We start from the raw sequence: 17,028 nt of genomic DNA on the forward strand, positions 1-17,028 counted from the left end.
AGTAAATTACAAGACGTTGATACCACCAGTCTATAGAGAACCATATCTGGTTCTATCATAATTATTATGACTTTAATTTTTTTTTTGTTGGAAATTAGTACAAAGTTTTGTTTCCTGTAATGTTGTTCATGTCAGTCCTTTGTCTTGTGTAAAATCAGATTGCTAAATGGGTCAGTCATATTTAAATATAATTTTTTTCTTCATCCCTGCATTATGTAAGTTGGTAATGCTGACTGTATGTGTTCATTCACTTTAGCTCAACATATCATGTACTCTTTAATGTTCATATTGTAGCTTCAAGGTACAATGATCATTTCAAGTATTTAAAGAATTGTGTAAAAACAAAACTGTATGTTTGGTTTTGTATGTATACATTACCTTTACAAGAAACTAAAGTGATTTTTATAATTGTCTGAAAGAACGTGAGTGTATGAATTTATATTCACTGCCATTGAAATTCTAAAGCATTAAAAATTATAATCATAATTTCTGGAAAATTATAATATAGAGTTTAGTATATCAAACATTTTGTAATTATTTTGTTCATATGGAAAATTAAAAAATTGTAAAGTAATCCTGTCAGTAGGTATCACATTCCTCTAGTATTCATAAATGTTAAGTAACTTAATTAATCTAAAACATCAACTTTTAAAACTGTATCCTTACTGTTACTAGCATGATGTGCTTCAAATCTTTTACGCCCAGTGCAATACTGTTCCTTGTGCTTTTGCTGATGCACAGTCAGTCACTCGTGGTTTAAGACGTCTCGCATGCGGGCACTCGCAGCGTTTTTGGTCTGGACATGGTTAGGGCTCAGGTTCAGGCAAGTTTTTATGTTACAAGTCTGCAATTTGCCGCCTTGAAAAATTTGATGTGGTTTCCAATCATTGTACGTGAGGTTCTACTTTGAGCTAAATGGTTTTTTCTGGACTGAGGACAGCTGCAGAATCAATCCTCAACAGGATTAGGTTGTACACTCTAGGTGGTAAGAGGATACATTCGGCATGATTTCTTAGAATGTATTTACTGTTTTATTTTGTGATTTCAGACATTATATTAATGTCAGGCCTTTGCAAGGGAATGGGGCTTTCAGCATTAAACGACCTCTCCCTTTCCACCACCCCACGGGTAACAGGCGACGTCATAGTTATAACTGAAAATGTTTCATCAATAATAAGAAGGATTCAATATTCAAGGGAAAAGATATGAAGAAAAATATTAAAGAAAATGAATTAAATTTAAAAATTTAAAACTGATAACCTCAGAAGTTTACTAATTCCATTCTGTTTCTTTATGCCTAACCTATTAAAATCCCCTGAAATATTGTACTTTTAACATGTAGTGTATAATTTGACGCCGTCCCCGCTGCCTGTTTTGAATTTACGTGAATTAGAAATGTTTTGATTAATTTTGATCTCAAGGGCGGGGTTCCTGGCCTCGTGGCTAAAGGCAGGGACGCGTCGGCAAAGGGCTCCCCGGGCTGTTATGGCCTCCCAGGACGCCGTATTAGAAAAAACACACACGTACTTTTAACTGGTTCATTACGTCGCACACGTTACACTTGACACTCTCACGCGACTGGCCGCTTCATCGTCGACCTATGCTCCACCTACACCACCCTCTCTTGGCGGTACTCGTTACAGCCGCTCAGTGGCCCGGCGGCTAGTACATTAAGAGGGGTAGTTACCCGGCGAGTGGCGAGATGAATGCTCAGGTGAGCGGCAAGCCTGGTTCTGCGCCCGAGAGATTCTGGGCGGGGCGTGATATGAAGTACGCTTACGGCGGGTTACACAAAGTTACTGAACACAGAAACAATACACTAAAGTCACTAGGGCTAGTCCCGGGTTCGGACCAGGTCCGGGCGTCCCACACAGGTGGTTACACAATGGCGGCTACTCCGCGTGGTGGCGAGGGCCACGTTATGCTGGGCACGGGCACGGCGGAATCCGGCGGGATATCACGTCCGTGACCGTCGCACGTCCCAGTTGATGAATCGTCCGTAAACTTATTCTCGCGTTTGGCACAGTGCCGCCCCGCGTGGGCGATGAACTAATTCCCCGTGGGGGTTTTGATAGCGTGAGGCACAGGCGCCATGGCGAGTCGCCTATTTAACTTACGTATCACAAGAAAGGCTCGGTGGCGAGCCACACATTATATTTAAAGACCGTACGAAATCTCATACGGCCGGTTAGGGCCGACCGGGAAGCTGTTGAAACGGTTTGACTATAATTACCTATTGTAGTTAATGATGGATTGGCGCGAGAGGTGAGTGCTTCCCGTGCGCGGGGCTGCCGGCCCTGGCGAGTCACCGATGACGACTGACTAACCTCCCTGGTCAGTCACGGCCTCCTACGTGTGCAAAGCGCCCGGCGGGGTGTGGCACTGCGCAACTAAATAATTTGTTTATGCATTCGATAAAACAAACATAAACTAATACTTGTAAAATAACTAATAATTAATGTTTCCCGCGGAATTTCCCCCCTCCCTGGCCTAGGTGGCCAGGGAGGGGGGAAATTCCGCGGGAAACTGCGGAGCGCGGGAAGATGATTTCGGCCAGTTTTGTGAATGATCCCAGTTTACAAAATGATTATTGAATAAACATTAATTATTAGTTATTTTACAAGTATTAGTTTATGTTTGTTTTATCGAATGCATAAACAAATTATTTAGTTGCGCAGTGCCACACCCCGCCGGGCGCTTTGCACACGTAGGAGGCCGTGACTGACGTCACGCCGTTCGGGGCACTGCGCTACGTTGCACGCACGGGCGCGTTCGAGGCGCGGCACTGATCAGGTGTTGAGGACACATAACGGCCTGTGCTCTCAGAGGGAGCACCGACGACGGCGTCAAAATAAAATACAATATGTATTGGTATTGAAAACTTAGGTTGTGAAACAAATAGTAAAGGGTAGAATGTTTCAACACCATAGTTAATATTTTAAATTTCTTGTATATTATATAATTTTTGACTCTTGATACCTATATTCGGATTTGAGGGGTATATTCGAGGTACTCTCCGGGATTCAAATTTGAGATTTGGATTTGAGACAATTAGGGTTCCATCCATCACTAGTTTAATATTTACTAACATATGTATGAAATTTACTTTGTATAGCAGTGAGTTTTTTTAAGAAATGTTCTTTAATGTTGATTCAAAATATTTTAAAATCCACCAACTTAATTTTTAGAAATAAACTTTACCATATTAGCTAAAATCTATATACCTACTACTTTGTAAGTAGGTATAAAATATTTTACCAAAATATAAACTTTGTTGCAGGAACACCTGTGCATGTTTTAAGTTTTAGTTAGTGAAAATCATTACCTACTGTAAAGATTACTGTAAATCTCTGTAATCATGTACAGACCTATTATAATTTACCTTATGACAGATGAACAGCAAGCAACAGTACATACAGCTAATCTAAATGTAAGCTAGTGGTTGTGGTAGTGGGATTCAGGCATCTGATTTTATTTATTTATTTATTTTTTTAAATTAACAGTACTAAACTAACTACATTGTTTTTGATGCTTGGTTAAAATATTAACATCATGAAATTTGTGAGCAATAATTTTATTACATATACTTAATATTTTTAATGTCTCTACCTATTTGAAAGAAGAAATTATTTGGTTTGTTCCCATATTTGTCATCATCTACCTCCACCAGTGGTGTTCATTGTAAATTACTAAGACTTGTAAAACGTTTTCAATGATGAATCATGTACATATTGTGTATGTGTGGTTGCTTGTAACATTATATATTTCTCTGGCTGTCAATTGTATGTACCTTAAACAAACTATTTATTAATAATCAAAGTTCATGTACTTCTGAGAAATGATTGTTTTGTAACTATCTGTTTGTGAGCGAATTCTTGGTGTCGTGTGGAGTGAACAGTACAACTGTCCTTCAAGTCAAAATTAATTGAAAATAAAAATTTTCTTACGAAATTTACTAATATTTAAATATTTTTTATTTCTGTGTATTGTGCCGAAGACTGGTGAAGTGGCAATTGTGCTGTTCTTCAACTAGTTTACAATGTGGTATTTGTGAAACAAACTGTATTGTCTCGTACTTTGACAGTCAGAGAAGTTAAATGATTTGTTTATAACACAAACGTGAACATGAGTTTGTAAATTCACTGTTCTTCGGCACAGCAATTCCAGAACCTGCCTTTCCAGTGAGAAATTAAGTAGAAAACAATTTAGTTCAGTATTCATGTGTCACACATTTGAGGTGTATAGTAAGAGAAGTTAAAAGTGGTTTTACATTCAGAAATTGCATTATTTCTCAATTAAAGGCAATTTTATGTATAAGGCCTCCTTAAATGTGATGTCATCTTTATTTGAGAGCACCTTATATTTGAAGTGGTCTTATATTCGAAGCTGTCTTATGTTTGAATTAGGGTAGATAACTGGAATTCATGATTGAAACACATTATTTTTTGAGCTGAATCCTCAATAAAAAAAAATCAGTTGTGACAAATAATCTATTCAAACCATAACTTAGAAACAAAAAAAAAACACTGCTTATTACAGTTATTTTTCTTTATTGCATTGCCCTTATAGAGACTTTTTTACAATGTTTAAAAACTACCTACTTTTCCAAATCCTTTGTACTATCTTTTCTTGTATTTTACCATTTGTAATGATCTGATGATGTTTCTTATTCTTTACCAACAACTGAACTAACTACCCTTCCATATTTTTTGTTTCATTATACAAAAGGTTGGTCTGTTACAATTACATATCGTTAAACACAGTGTCACCATACTTAGTTTCTAAGGCCTTTTTAGCAAGTTGAAATAATTTTTTTATATGCAATAATGCCCTATAGAGAGTATCATTTTGTTTGATAGTTACTAACTATCCTATATACAGGGTTATTCTAAAAGTTGGTCTCAATTTATTTAATTTGTAATTCACAAAATACAAATTGAATATGAACAGTCTACATACCAAAGGAAAGAGGAAATTTCAAAGTTTTGTTTACTACAGCTTGGGCAGTGATAGTTTCATTAACGACCGCTAGTGTACTCGCGGCAATAGGCAGGCATTTTGTGTTACTGTCTACTATGCAGCATGAGGTTTTCAGCATACTTGAGCTTGCAAGAAGCGAGTCTGCAATCACAGTGCAGCGGGCGTTTCGTCTCAGATTTGGCACTAAACCACCAACTAGGAAAAGCACAAGCCGTTGTTTTAAGCAGTTTCAACAGACTGGATGCCTCTGTAAAGTAAAAAGCCCAGGCCGACCGCGTGTCAGAGGATGATGTCAGAAGAATAGAAGACAGTTTTGTTTGTAGTCCAAGAAAGTCAACCAATAGAGTTAGTAGAGAACTAGGAATCCCCCAACCCACTGTATGGCGAGTTTTCAGATGGAATTTGCTGTAAAAGCCATACCGCTTACAACTTGTGCAGGCTTTCCTTGAGAATGACCAAGAGAAGCGTACTGGATTTTGTGGTGATATGCTAGAAATAATGGAGGATTCCATGTTTATACCGTGCTTAATTTTTGGTGATGAAGCTACATTCCATCTTAGTGAAAATTTACGTAGACTCATTGTTAGCTTATGGGGTCTGCAAAATCCCCGTACAACATTGCAACATGAGAGAGACTAAACAATGGTAAACGTGTTCTGTGTATTGTTTTATTTTTTTATGGAAATCACTGTAAGTGGAATAACCTACCTGGAAATGTTGGAACAATGGCTTTTTCCTGAACTTACCGCTGAAGATTCACAAGACTTCATTTTACAACAGGACGGAGCTCCATCCAATTGGCACAGTGATGTTCAAGGATGTTTTAATCAGTCCCTTCCTCAGCGATGGATAGGTCGCATGGGAAATTAATACGTGGCTCTACACTTCTGGCCACCAGATCTTCTGATCTCGTGCCATGCGACCATTTTCTTGTGGGGCTATGTCCCACCTGTACCAACCTGAGGAACCGTGTCACTCCTGCGGTGAACTCAGCAGCACAAGACATGCTTCTTCGTCTGCGGGACGAGTTTGGCCACCCCTTAGATATTGGCCGTGCAGCACATTGAACATTTATAACCTGTTTAAATACTTCGAAACTTCCTCTTTTTTATTATTATGCAGATTGTTAATCAATTAAATTGGATCTGTCTTTTAGAATAACACTGTATATTAACTTTTATTTCAATTAAAAAACATAAAAACCTCTGAATGTCTGGCAAGGAGCCACTAAAAATACACAGTGCATGCATCTTGATGAAAAAATAGCTGACCTGTGGAGTTAATTCATTTTTGGTGAAAATTGCAAGTCATGTGTAACCTTTTTGATGAAATGTTTCATTCAAAAGACATCTGTGTATTAAAACCTAGAATATTTCAGTAAGACTCAGGTTATACCTCAAGATGCCAGTGTAAACGTTGACAGCATATCCATCTACTCTGCTTATTAGAACTTGGGGCGCTTGGCATTATGTATTTTTGTCGATGAAAATTGGAGGAAACTGTTAGATGTGAAGGATAAAATTCATAAAATGGTAGTGAACAGGCTAAGGAGGGACTGAGAACAGCAGTCTCATAAACCACCAGTACATGTTGCATTTGAGAGTAACATTTTTGTCTTGGCAAAAAATTCCACAATATTTCTGTGTATTCTGAATTTTTTCCCTCTTTTTTCTGACTATATTTATTTCTCTGACTTTTCCCTCATTACATACATTTGTAGCAACCCCAGTTATTTATATTTAATCTTACGTACACATGCAGACATTTACAACTGAACTGCCAAACATAGCTAGTAAAAAAAATGAGATAAATAGTTGTGTATATTAATTATGCACTAAACATCAAGTTGTATTTTTTTTTGTCAGGTGTTTTAAATGTTCTGGGAGTTTTTGGTAACATGAACTGGTTTTATCCAATATAAGGCAGTATCGGCATAAAGTTTATAAAGTGAATAATTAAATAGATCCTCACAATCATAACTGGTATAAATTCAAGATATTGTTTTGCAGTATTGTCTAACACATCTATAAATACCTATTTTAAAAAACAAAATCCAGTGTTTTTTCTCATGAGCTCTACACTTCTTTCTATAATAACTCCCAGCTTTTCCTCTAATATGTATTTTTTTTTTCTGTTGTACTTATAAAGTGTGATTATCAATTTTTTTTTGCAACTCTTTCAAAAAATTGTGAACATATGCCATGGACAATGACATAATGTTTCCAATTATGGACAGAGTTACTAAGAAAGTACACTAGTTAGGTCTAGGACATAAATAATAAATTTTATTATTTTTAAAGGTTTTGCAGTAACATCACTTCATAGTATTTTAAAACAAAGCTAAGCTAAATATTAAAATGCAGTACAGGTTAACTTTAATTAAGCCATAATACTACAGAAACAGGTTGAGTTGTACAACAGTGCTACCTAAATAAACATAATTTCTAGTTATGAAAATAGTATTTACTTAAATAGTCTGACTGACCAGCCAGCATTCATGCTTGATTCTGCAGCTGTGCACCTTGGAAAAATTTAATTACACATTTTAGTTGCTGAAAATTTTAAGAAGACTCAGCTACTTTACAGACGTACGAAACTAGGTAACATGCTTAAACTGAGATCGGGAATGTCGTGCTACATGTTGAAACATCTATGGAATCATTGGAAAATTGAAGCTATGTGGATAAAAATACACCAATATTGTGCTTTGCAAATATGTACTAAGAAACCAGTGATTGTACTAGCATCTCACTGCTGCCTGTCTTTCTAGGTCACCCAACTTGCCTGCAGTTCACGGCCAACATGATCGTCTCTGTGCGGAAGTACCGCTGGCAGTGCATCGAGTGCAAGTGTTGTTCGATCTGCGGCATGTCCGATAATGACGTGAGTAGCTAGGCATTTCATGTGCAAAAATTAACTATGTAAGGAATGCATGCTAGGGTGGAGACATGCATAACAAACTCGAGGGTTTGTAGGTGAGCCTTATCGTTTTAGTTTTGATTTTGTGGGGTTCTTCAACATCCCTCTACCAGTGGCTCAGAACAAAGAACTTCAAAGTATCACAAAAACAGTAGTGGTTTAAACCTTGATCTCACTCAGGGATATCGCCAAGGAACTCGTACTCCTGGGAGAACGAATATGGACTTGGGAGGGAATAGTGCTCAGTGCAGGGCAACTAATTCCTAACACACTTGTCACATCGTAGTGCTTATTTAGCCAGTGTCACAAAGTAGGACAGGCCGATTGGTCCCCTATTGATATTGAATACACAAATTTGTTAAATTTTAAGATTCATTGATGAGATGGGAACCAGCAGGCAGAAATGCAAACTAAAGAGGCTAAGAAAAAATGTGTGAGCGGAGTTCACGTGCAACAGAAGTGATACTTCTTGCTTATTACATTATTAGGTAGGTATAGAAAACACAATTCTCTTTCTTTAGCTGCACTAAATTATGCTGTAGAGCAAGTATGCGAGTGTGCAAGCATGCTGAGTAATTTCTACCTCTCCCCTGCCATTTCCTCCTCCACCGGTTCCCCCACCGCGTACCTGACTATTCCCTTCGTGCAGTCGGATTGTTCGTTAGCCCCTTCAGCAGAGATGTTTCACTTCAAAAATGTGACTTGTGCTTCTTTATAAGTGATTTTTACTCTGCCCTTGTAATAATATTGAAGAAAAGTATTTAATTTTAGTTGTTTGGTCGCAAAATATTGAGTGACAAATGTTTTGAAAACAATGACACAAAGTTTGCCATCCTTCTGTATGTACATAATGTTCAGTTTTCATAATGAAGTGATGTTAAACTGACTTTTTTTTTTTTTTTGGCTTAAACAAATATCTGAATCTGTGTAAAAAATATATGTACGTAGTTCATTATGAAACTGATGTAAGTACTGAAGCAAGAAGTAAACGTTTTAGGTCACCACATAGCAGAACAAGTCTAGTGCTGAGTGGAATTGGCAGCCAGTGGTGGATCCAGGAACCCACGAAAAAGGGTGCTGGGTTTCTTGTTTTCCAAAGTCTAAATTATATTACTTTGTGTAAATTGGAATCAAAAAGTGATTGGTTTTTCAACTGGGTTGTGGAGGGAGGGGTGAGGCACAGACATGTCATTCCTGAAGAAGGAATTAGGTCACAAGCAGCAGGGTTTGGTGATAGAATGAAGATGAAGAAGGACCTGTAGCTATGGGGAATTGTTGTGGGTTCCTTTTTTCATCCAAACTAAAACTGTTCTGCTAAATATTAAAACAAGATTTTACAAACGCCCAGAGATCTAACACAAGCAAGTACCAATAACAGTAAGTCATAAAGTTGAAAATTAAAAATGTGTTGGTTGGATAAAATGTTATGAATTAAATTATATAATGCATGCCAGCCGTACAGTCGGACGAACCTAAGTAGACCCACGCTGTACATAAATATAAGCCAAACACACACAGTAAAAACCTAACTGAACCAAAATATAAAGTACATTAAAACAAACAAAAAAAGACTCTAAAATGCAAAACTATTACAAATTACTTAGAAAGTTCTCTGTGAGTGAAAAGGCGTATTATGAGGCTAGCTAGGAGTACGATCCACCATTTAGCCACTGACACTTCTAAACAAGACTTGATGTAAGCTTTTGGACATACGCCATTGCTAAGCAAATAATTTTTTTTTTAAGTCAAGTTATAGGAACATTGTGATAGATCAATTGTTTTCTTTTCCAACTTCCTCAGAGAAATATGCATACCGGATCCATACTGGGCATTGATATTGCTTGGCAATGGCGTATGTCCAAAAGCTTACATCAAGTCATGCACTCCCATTGCACAAATCTTTCAAAGATAACTTCTAAACAAGCATTAATTTAATGGTCTCTACGTAAGATGCAGCCCAACTGGTTCACACAGCACAAGAGCCTGGTGTTTGTCCGGACCGAAGCTGGAGGGCAGGCGTGGGTGTTGCAGGACCAGCTGCTGTTCTGCGACGACTGCGACCGGGGCTACCACATGTACTGCCTGGCGCCTCCGCTGGCCTCGCCCCCCGAGGGCTCCTGGAGCTGCCGTCTCTGCCTGGTGCAGTTCCACGGCCAGTGAGCCCTCCGTCGCCCTGCCTGCCTCGCCTCCTCTGGAGCTGCCGTCTCTGCCTGGTGCAGTTCCACGGCCAGTGAGCCCTCCGTCGCCCTGCCTGCCTCGCCTCCTCTGGAGCTGCCGTCTCTGCCTGGTGCAGTTCCACGGCCAGTGAGCCCTCCGTCGCCCTGCCTGCCTCGCCTCCTCTGGAGCTGCCGTCTCTGCCTGGTGCAGTTCCACGGCCAGTGAGCCCTCCGTCGCCCTGCCTGCCTCGCCTCCTCTGGAGCTGCCGTCTCTGCCTGGTGCAGTTCCACGGCCAGTGAGCCCTCCGTCGCCCTGCCTGCCTCGCCTCCTCTGGAGCTGCCGTCTCTGCCTGGTGCAGTTCCACGGCCAGTGAGCCCTCCGTCGCCCTGCCTGCCTCGCCTCCTCTGGAGCTGCCGTCTCTGCCTGGTGCAGTTCCACGGCCAGTGAGCCCTCCGTCGCCCTGCCTGCCTCGCCTCCTCTGGAGCTGCCGTCTCTGCCTGGTGCAGTTCCACGGCCAGTGAGCCCTCCGTCGCCCTGCCTGCCTCGCCTCCTCTGGAGCTGCCGTCTCTGCCTGGTGCAGTTCCACGGCCAGTGAGCCCTCCGTCGCCCTGCCTGCCTCGCCTCCTCTGGAGCTGCCGTCTCTGCCTGGTGCAGTTCCACGGCCAGTGAGCCCTCCGTCGCCCTGCCTGCCTCGCCTCCTCTGGAGCTGCCGTCTCTGCCTGGTGCAGTTCCACGGCCAGTGAGCCCTCCGTCGCCCTGCCTGCCTCGCCTCCTCTGGAGCTGCCGTCTCTGCCTGGTGCAGTTCCACGGCCAGTGAGCCCTCCGTCGCCCTGCCTGCCTCGCCTCCTCTGGAGCTGCCGTCTCTGCCTGGTGCAGTTCCACGGCCAGTGAGCCCTCCGTCGCCCTGCCTGCCTCGCCTCCTCTGGAGCTGCCGTCTCTGCCTGGTGCAGTTCCACGGCCAGTGAGCCCTCCGTCGCCCTGCCTGCCTCGCCTCCTCTGGAGCTGCCGTCTCTGCCTGGTGCAGTTCCACGGCAAGTGAGCCCTCCGTCGCCCTGCCTGCCTCGCCTCCTCTGGAGCTGCCGTCTCTGCCTGGTGCAGTTCCACGGCCAGTGAGCCCTCCGTCGCCCTGCCTGCCTCGCCTCCTCTGGAGCTGCCGTCTCTGCCTGGTGCAGTTCCACGGCAAGTGAGCCCTCCGTCGCCCTGCCTGCCTCGCCTCCTCTGGAGCTGCCGTCTCTGCCTGGTGCAGTTCCACGGCCAGTGAGCCCTCCGTCGCCCTGCCTGCCTCGCCTCCTCTGGAGCTGCCGTCTCTGCCTGGTGCAGTTCCACGGCCAGTGAGCCCTCCGTCGCCCTGCCTGCCTCGCCTCCTCTGGAGCTGCCGTCTCTGCCTGGTGCAGTTCCACGGCCAGTGAGCCCTCCGTCGCCCTGCCTGCCTCGCCTCCTCTGGAGCTGCCGTCTCTGCCTGGTGCAGTTCCACGGCAAGTGAGCCCTCCGTCGCCCTCCGTCGCCCTCCGTCGCCCTCTGAAGCTACAGGGCAGGGCAGGTCATGCCCCGTCACGCACACAGTCTCTTCTTTCCTTCACGACGCAACCAAGTTACCTCGGGTGCTTTCGGAACCATTCGGTTAGAAGTTTTCCAGATATAGTTCTGTTGGCCATGTTAAAGAGCAATGAGTAAATACTTACCATCACTGATTGTATTCAGGAGTGCTGTATACAGAAAGTCATTTGATGGGGAGGGGGGGGGGGGAGGGGCGGGAGGGGGGGTAATAGAACCACTTCTTTCTGCTGTTTGCTTTCAAATGTTTTCCATTAGTTGATGGGATTAATAGATTTTTTTTTAGGATTTAGAAAGGGATATATATATATTTCCCCCCCCCCCCTTCCCCTTCCATCATGTAAACACCTAAATGTAGTAATTTAGGCATCCAGTATACCCTGAAGTTATTTTTCTTTTCAATGCCAAAACGGATTGTGAATACATTTGGTAGTTTCCTGTAAAGATGTGTATTCCAAACATGCTAAAGCTTGATTTCCGGGCAGGTAGGTGGAACCCTGTAAGAGATTGTATTAGTAAGCTGCATCAGTGAGAATAGAGCGCTATGTACTTATTTTGCTGTGTAAACCATTATTTTTTATAGAACTGTGAAATATTGTCTTGTACAGTTCACTTAGTTGCGCACAGCTAATGTTACCAACTTGTTTACTGGACGGATGCTCATGAAGGAAGAAGTTAAAATAAACCATGTCTTCATCTGGGTTGCAAGCTACATTTTTATGTGGCAACATTAATTTTTTTTTGTGCATCGCCATTAAATATAAGAGATTTGTTTTCTTTTAATTATAAATATTGTTCTTTAAGTCGATCATAGTAAAGGAGCATACGAACAAGTAAGAATCATTAATACAATATTTTTTTCCTAGTAGCATAAGTTTCAGAATGACCATTACTCTCAAGGTCTTATTTGCAATGGTAAAGATCTGAGGGATTTTTATTTTTATATTATCTATGTGTAAATCTTCCCAGATGGGTATGATTTTTAAAGTCGGACCCTCTCACTTAAATTTGATCATTAATTTATTTCAAACTCTTTATTTCGTCTTAGGAAACGTTAAACACAAGGCATATTTGACCTGTATACTTGTAAGCCAGGCACCACAACCAAGCTAATTAATGGTTGTGGCTTTTACTGATTTTGACGGTAAAAAATTTTCATATATGTTCTCCTCTGGCACATTTTTTTTAATAAAAACATTTTTTTATTCAGTAATGTCTCATTTTATTGTGAACGCTTACAAAAAAATATAGCTTTTCACCAATTTCTACACTGTTAACATATGATTTAAGGGGCCCGCCTAGTCAGGGGCATGTCTGTGTCTGTGAGGCGGGATGGCAAGTGCGACGCTTGCTGGTGCTTATATTGCGGTGTCTCCTCCAAGTGCAGTCTGCTCATCATGCACAAGGCAATTGTAAGATTTGAGCGGTAACCTGTAACGTTATACGGCGGAGAAATGAAGACGAAGGTGTAATGCAAGTCCCTTGAGTGCTTTCAAGAATTTTTACCGGGTGTTTCATCCCCAGACATTAATTTTATTTATTCTTATAAAAAATACAATTTAAAAAACAAAATATAGAAACAGAATCACTCGTCCACCCTTAGCATGTTCTTAAATGCTTTTCGTAAACAGACGCCACTCTGATATCTTCAGCAGTTTTTAAATAATGTGGTTTTATTTTCTGAAGCTCTGCACTGTGTAGGCGGAGCCCTTAACAGGAATACTCCTACAAATAAAATACATTTCGAAGGAAAAAAAATAAATGTTATTATTTTGTATACAATAATACAGTTAACATTTAACGTTCTATAATTGGACCATGAAGACTATGCACACTGCCACAGGCAGTGTGTTTGCTAAAGGTAGCATTAATCAGTATTGTGTTCTGTCCAAGGGCGTACAAGGAATCTTTGTTAAAGGATAAATTATAGCAACATACCGCACATACTATGTACATCATCCTTAGCCACTGTACCATGCTGTCAATAGGTTTGGTCAATGTTTCAGTATAATCGTTAATGGCACTACAAAGCTAATTTCAGTTTGCCGTATTTAATTTAAAATTTTAAAACTTTATATTTTGTTAGTATTTTCAAGTGCAAATGAGTACTCAGCTTCATAGATGAAGGAATGTTCTTCTGGGAAAATTTAAGTGGGCCTAGTGTTTTTACGCCACTCTAAACTGGTAGCCTATGTCTTAAAGTTATGTGTCCATGTGTAAATTCTCTCATTACAATGTTTGTGGTAAAACATTAAATTTCAGTGCTTATGACACAGTTTGACAATGTATAGATTCGAACAACATAAATGTCTATAAATGTTTATATTAAATAAATATGACTCACTCTCATAATTTTTTTTTTCCATGTAACTTATATATTGTTTAAATAATACTGCATTAAGTCTGAGAAACTTCTGAGTTGTGGACTCACCTTAAGAAAATAAGGTTTAAATTATTTTCTGCATTACTGACAAAATTAATAAATTATTTTTGTGAATTTGTGATTATTCTAAGATGTGTTTTTGCATACTTTTGTTTATTTCTTTATTTTTTCTGTGACAAATAAAAAAATTACTGTAATCCATAAGTACTTAGTTGCCTAGTATCTACATCTCCACTAATATTTCCTTGTACAGGTAATTTTCAGGTCACTCTTATAATTTTTTTGTATTACTGTTTGATAAATTGTAATGGTTGAGGCTTATCCATAAAATAAAATAAATATACTATTCCAAATGTACATTCCCCTGTTTATCCATAAAACAATGTTTCAAAATTCCTAATGGGTTTTGAGGAATTACCATTTATAGGTTACATTAGCTAGGCTGTGCAGTGACGTGGCCATCATTAGCATAGCCGAGACTTTTCCACGAGAGATTAGCCTGACTGTTGTCGCGGCCCTACTGTTTACAACTTGATCCTGCGGTTCTTCAGAGATCCTCAGGAGACTATTTTCAAAAAGCCAGGGATGTTTAATGTCAGGATGTGACGGCAGGAACCAATACTGTTCTCCATTCTAATTGTGCCGAAGAAGGGTGGAAACTCGATTAGGGTGGAAAACATTCTTGTTGAATATTGAGTTACTATTTAAACATTTTAAATTTGATTGAATTTACACTTTATTAATCATATTTATAATAGGTATCACTCCAGTCCTTTTATTATTTTATTTCTATTAATTATTGCATGCAAAATTAACATTTTTTTTGTATGTATAAGCCATGACCCTTAGAATTTACTCTTTATTTTTATTTCCTTAGGTTAGCTGTTTTATTGCTGTATATGTTGCCAAAATATTGTCTTCAAAGTTCCTGCTTTATTTACAATTGGCAAATAGAATTGATGTACGTGTCTTGTGTTATATGTAGTTACAAATGTCCTGGTTTTTATCCCTGGATTCCATAGATATTTCATAGCTTTATCTTTGTAAGTTAAATGGATTAAGAAAGAAATTAAATTCACACAAGTTTTCTTCATTTGAACATCTTAAAGTTTTCAGCATAACAGATTTTCATACTCATCACTGCCTGTCAATACTCTCATCACCTTATTTTTAAGTTACAAGTTACTTATTATTATACAAACTTTTTTTTTTTTTACAATTTCAGTACCTAATAACTTTTATATATAATTGTATATTTGTGAATAAAAATGCTCTTGAAAGTTAATTTTCCAATTAACATTTCTTGTACATAGTTATTTTTCAAGTACAAACCTACTGTTGTAATTACTTGCTCTGCTGTCTTTTTCAGTGATGTAATGTACTTAAAATAACAATAAATGTTTGGATATTCCCAAATTTCAGTGTTTATAATGCTGCCTAAGTACTTTTAGGGCTGGTTTCACAGGTCGACCTTCCAGGAACTGTGACTAGCGTTCAGCCAAAAATGGTCTACAGTTAGTGCATTGATTTTTAAAGCCTATATATTATTTTTTTAGTGTTATATTTTCTCGTTTATTTTCAGGGTCTTGTGCCGATTCTGTACGCAGGTATGTTTTCAACAATAAAGCTGTAGAAGGCAGTCTACAACCACTGTGATGCATCTGCATCATGCTACTGCAATGGGGGTTGAAGTGTTCGTGGAGGTTCAGGGCGCCACCACATGTACAGTGGGCATGTGGACCCGGCTGCTCTGTTCCCAGGGCCGTGACGTAGCCCGTGTGTGGCGAGGCCCGTCTCCCCCTGTAGCACTGACAGGTGCGTGGAGCTCCTTCCTCTCGCAGCGCTCGCCACTCACTGCCCGCTCGTCCTCGCTCGGCAGCTCTCGGGAGCGGAGCACTGACGCCACGTCGGCGGGCGGTCGTAGAGGGTGGTGGTGGAAGGAGGGGGAGAGGTGGTGGCACATCGCGCTCAGAAGGGCGCAGCCCGAAATGATGTCAACGAAACAGAGTGTAAACAGAAGACAATGTCCTATGCCGCCTAGAGGGAGGTGTGTCCGACACCTGTAACATCGAGAACTACTGTCCTTTCTTCCAAGCCCACCTGTATCTATGCCACTGAGATACCTCGCCACACTGGGCCTAACACACCACCACCTGCTATACTCCACAAATGGCTCTGAACTAGTCTGAAGACCTATGGACTTCATTCACCTTAGTTTAATAAACCATCATGTGCAACTGCTAAAGGGCTAGTTTTACTTTCCACCTTCAGTTACCCCTGGTAAGGATTAGCCTCAGAGTGGAAATTAATTTTGTTTTACCACCTCATTACAACTTACAGCTACTTTATCCTGCCACCAAGATATATTGTGGATCATCCACTACGTTTGATAGTTAAGGGCTTCATTCAAATTTTGAGATAACATTCCTTTGTCAGGATATTAAAGATAAATTCTTGTAGGGCTACATTAAAAATAAGTACATAATGTGCAAATTATGAGACCCACATAGCATTTGAGAAAAATTCTTTGTTTGGAAAGAAATGAGTGCTGCTATCTGTCGAGTTGTTGTAAAACACTGAATAATGGTGCAGCGTAAAAAGTGTAGAGAGAGATACACGTATTTCTGTCGGAGTAAGTACCTATTTTAGAAATATTCTGGAATGTGTGCATGGAAATCAGTTTTTGTTTTCTATAAATTTACTTTACCAATCATGGAATACACAAATGACAAGAAATTTTTTTCTGTTTTGAAACAATTGTGTGTTACTTTGAATGTGTGTTTAGGAAACATAAATGCACTGCTATTTGTTGCAAAAGCATTTTCAGATCTAATGTTGGTGACATAAAAATATGTAAATTTAAAATTAATTCATTATTATCACTGTAATATGTAAAAAATAAAGCATGATAGTGCCTACCTGGAACTACCTGGAACTATTCTGGTACCATGAACTCAGTTTTTTCCCCGTCTTCATGTCGTATGGGCACTTGACAAAAGCCAGATTTCAATCCTAGTGTGCTGAACTAGCGGACT

At 40.2% G+C, this 17,028-nt stretch overlaps 1 protein-coding gene across 4 annotated transcripts in view; it reads left to right on the top strand.

Moving 5' to 3' along the window:
- LOC134541902 (zinc finger protein ubi-d4 B-like) overlaps positions 1-15,409 on the top strand; it is a 44,051-nt gene extending 28,642 nt beyond the window's left edge. For all 4 annotated transcript variants that reach the window (XM_063385639.1, XM_063385638.1, XM_063385640.1 and 1 more), the window contains exons 9-10: positions 7,751-7,863; positions 9,931-15,409. In XM_063385639.1, coding sequence (XP_063241709.1) covers positions 7,751-7,863; positions 9,931-10,059 — 242 coding nt within the window. In that variant the 3' untranslated portion in view covers positions 10,060-15,409. The remainder of the gene's footprint in view (positions 1-7,750; positions 7,864-9,930) is intronic.
- The last annotated feature ends 1,619 nt before the right edge of the window (positions 15,410-17,028 follow it).

Source organism: Bacillus rossius, assembly GCF_032445375.1.
Source record: "Bacillus rossius redtenbacheri isolate Brsri chromosome 4 unlocalized genomic scaffold, Brsri_v3 Brsri_v3_scf4_2, whole genome shotgun sequence".
Taxonomy (NCBI): domain Eukaryota; kingdom Metazoa; phylum Arthropoda; class Insecta; order Phasmatodea; family Bacillidae; genus Bacillus; species Bacillus rossius.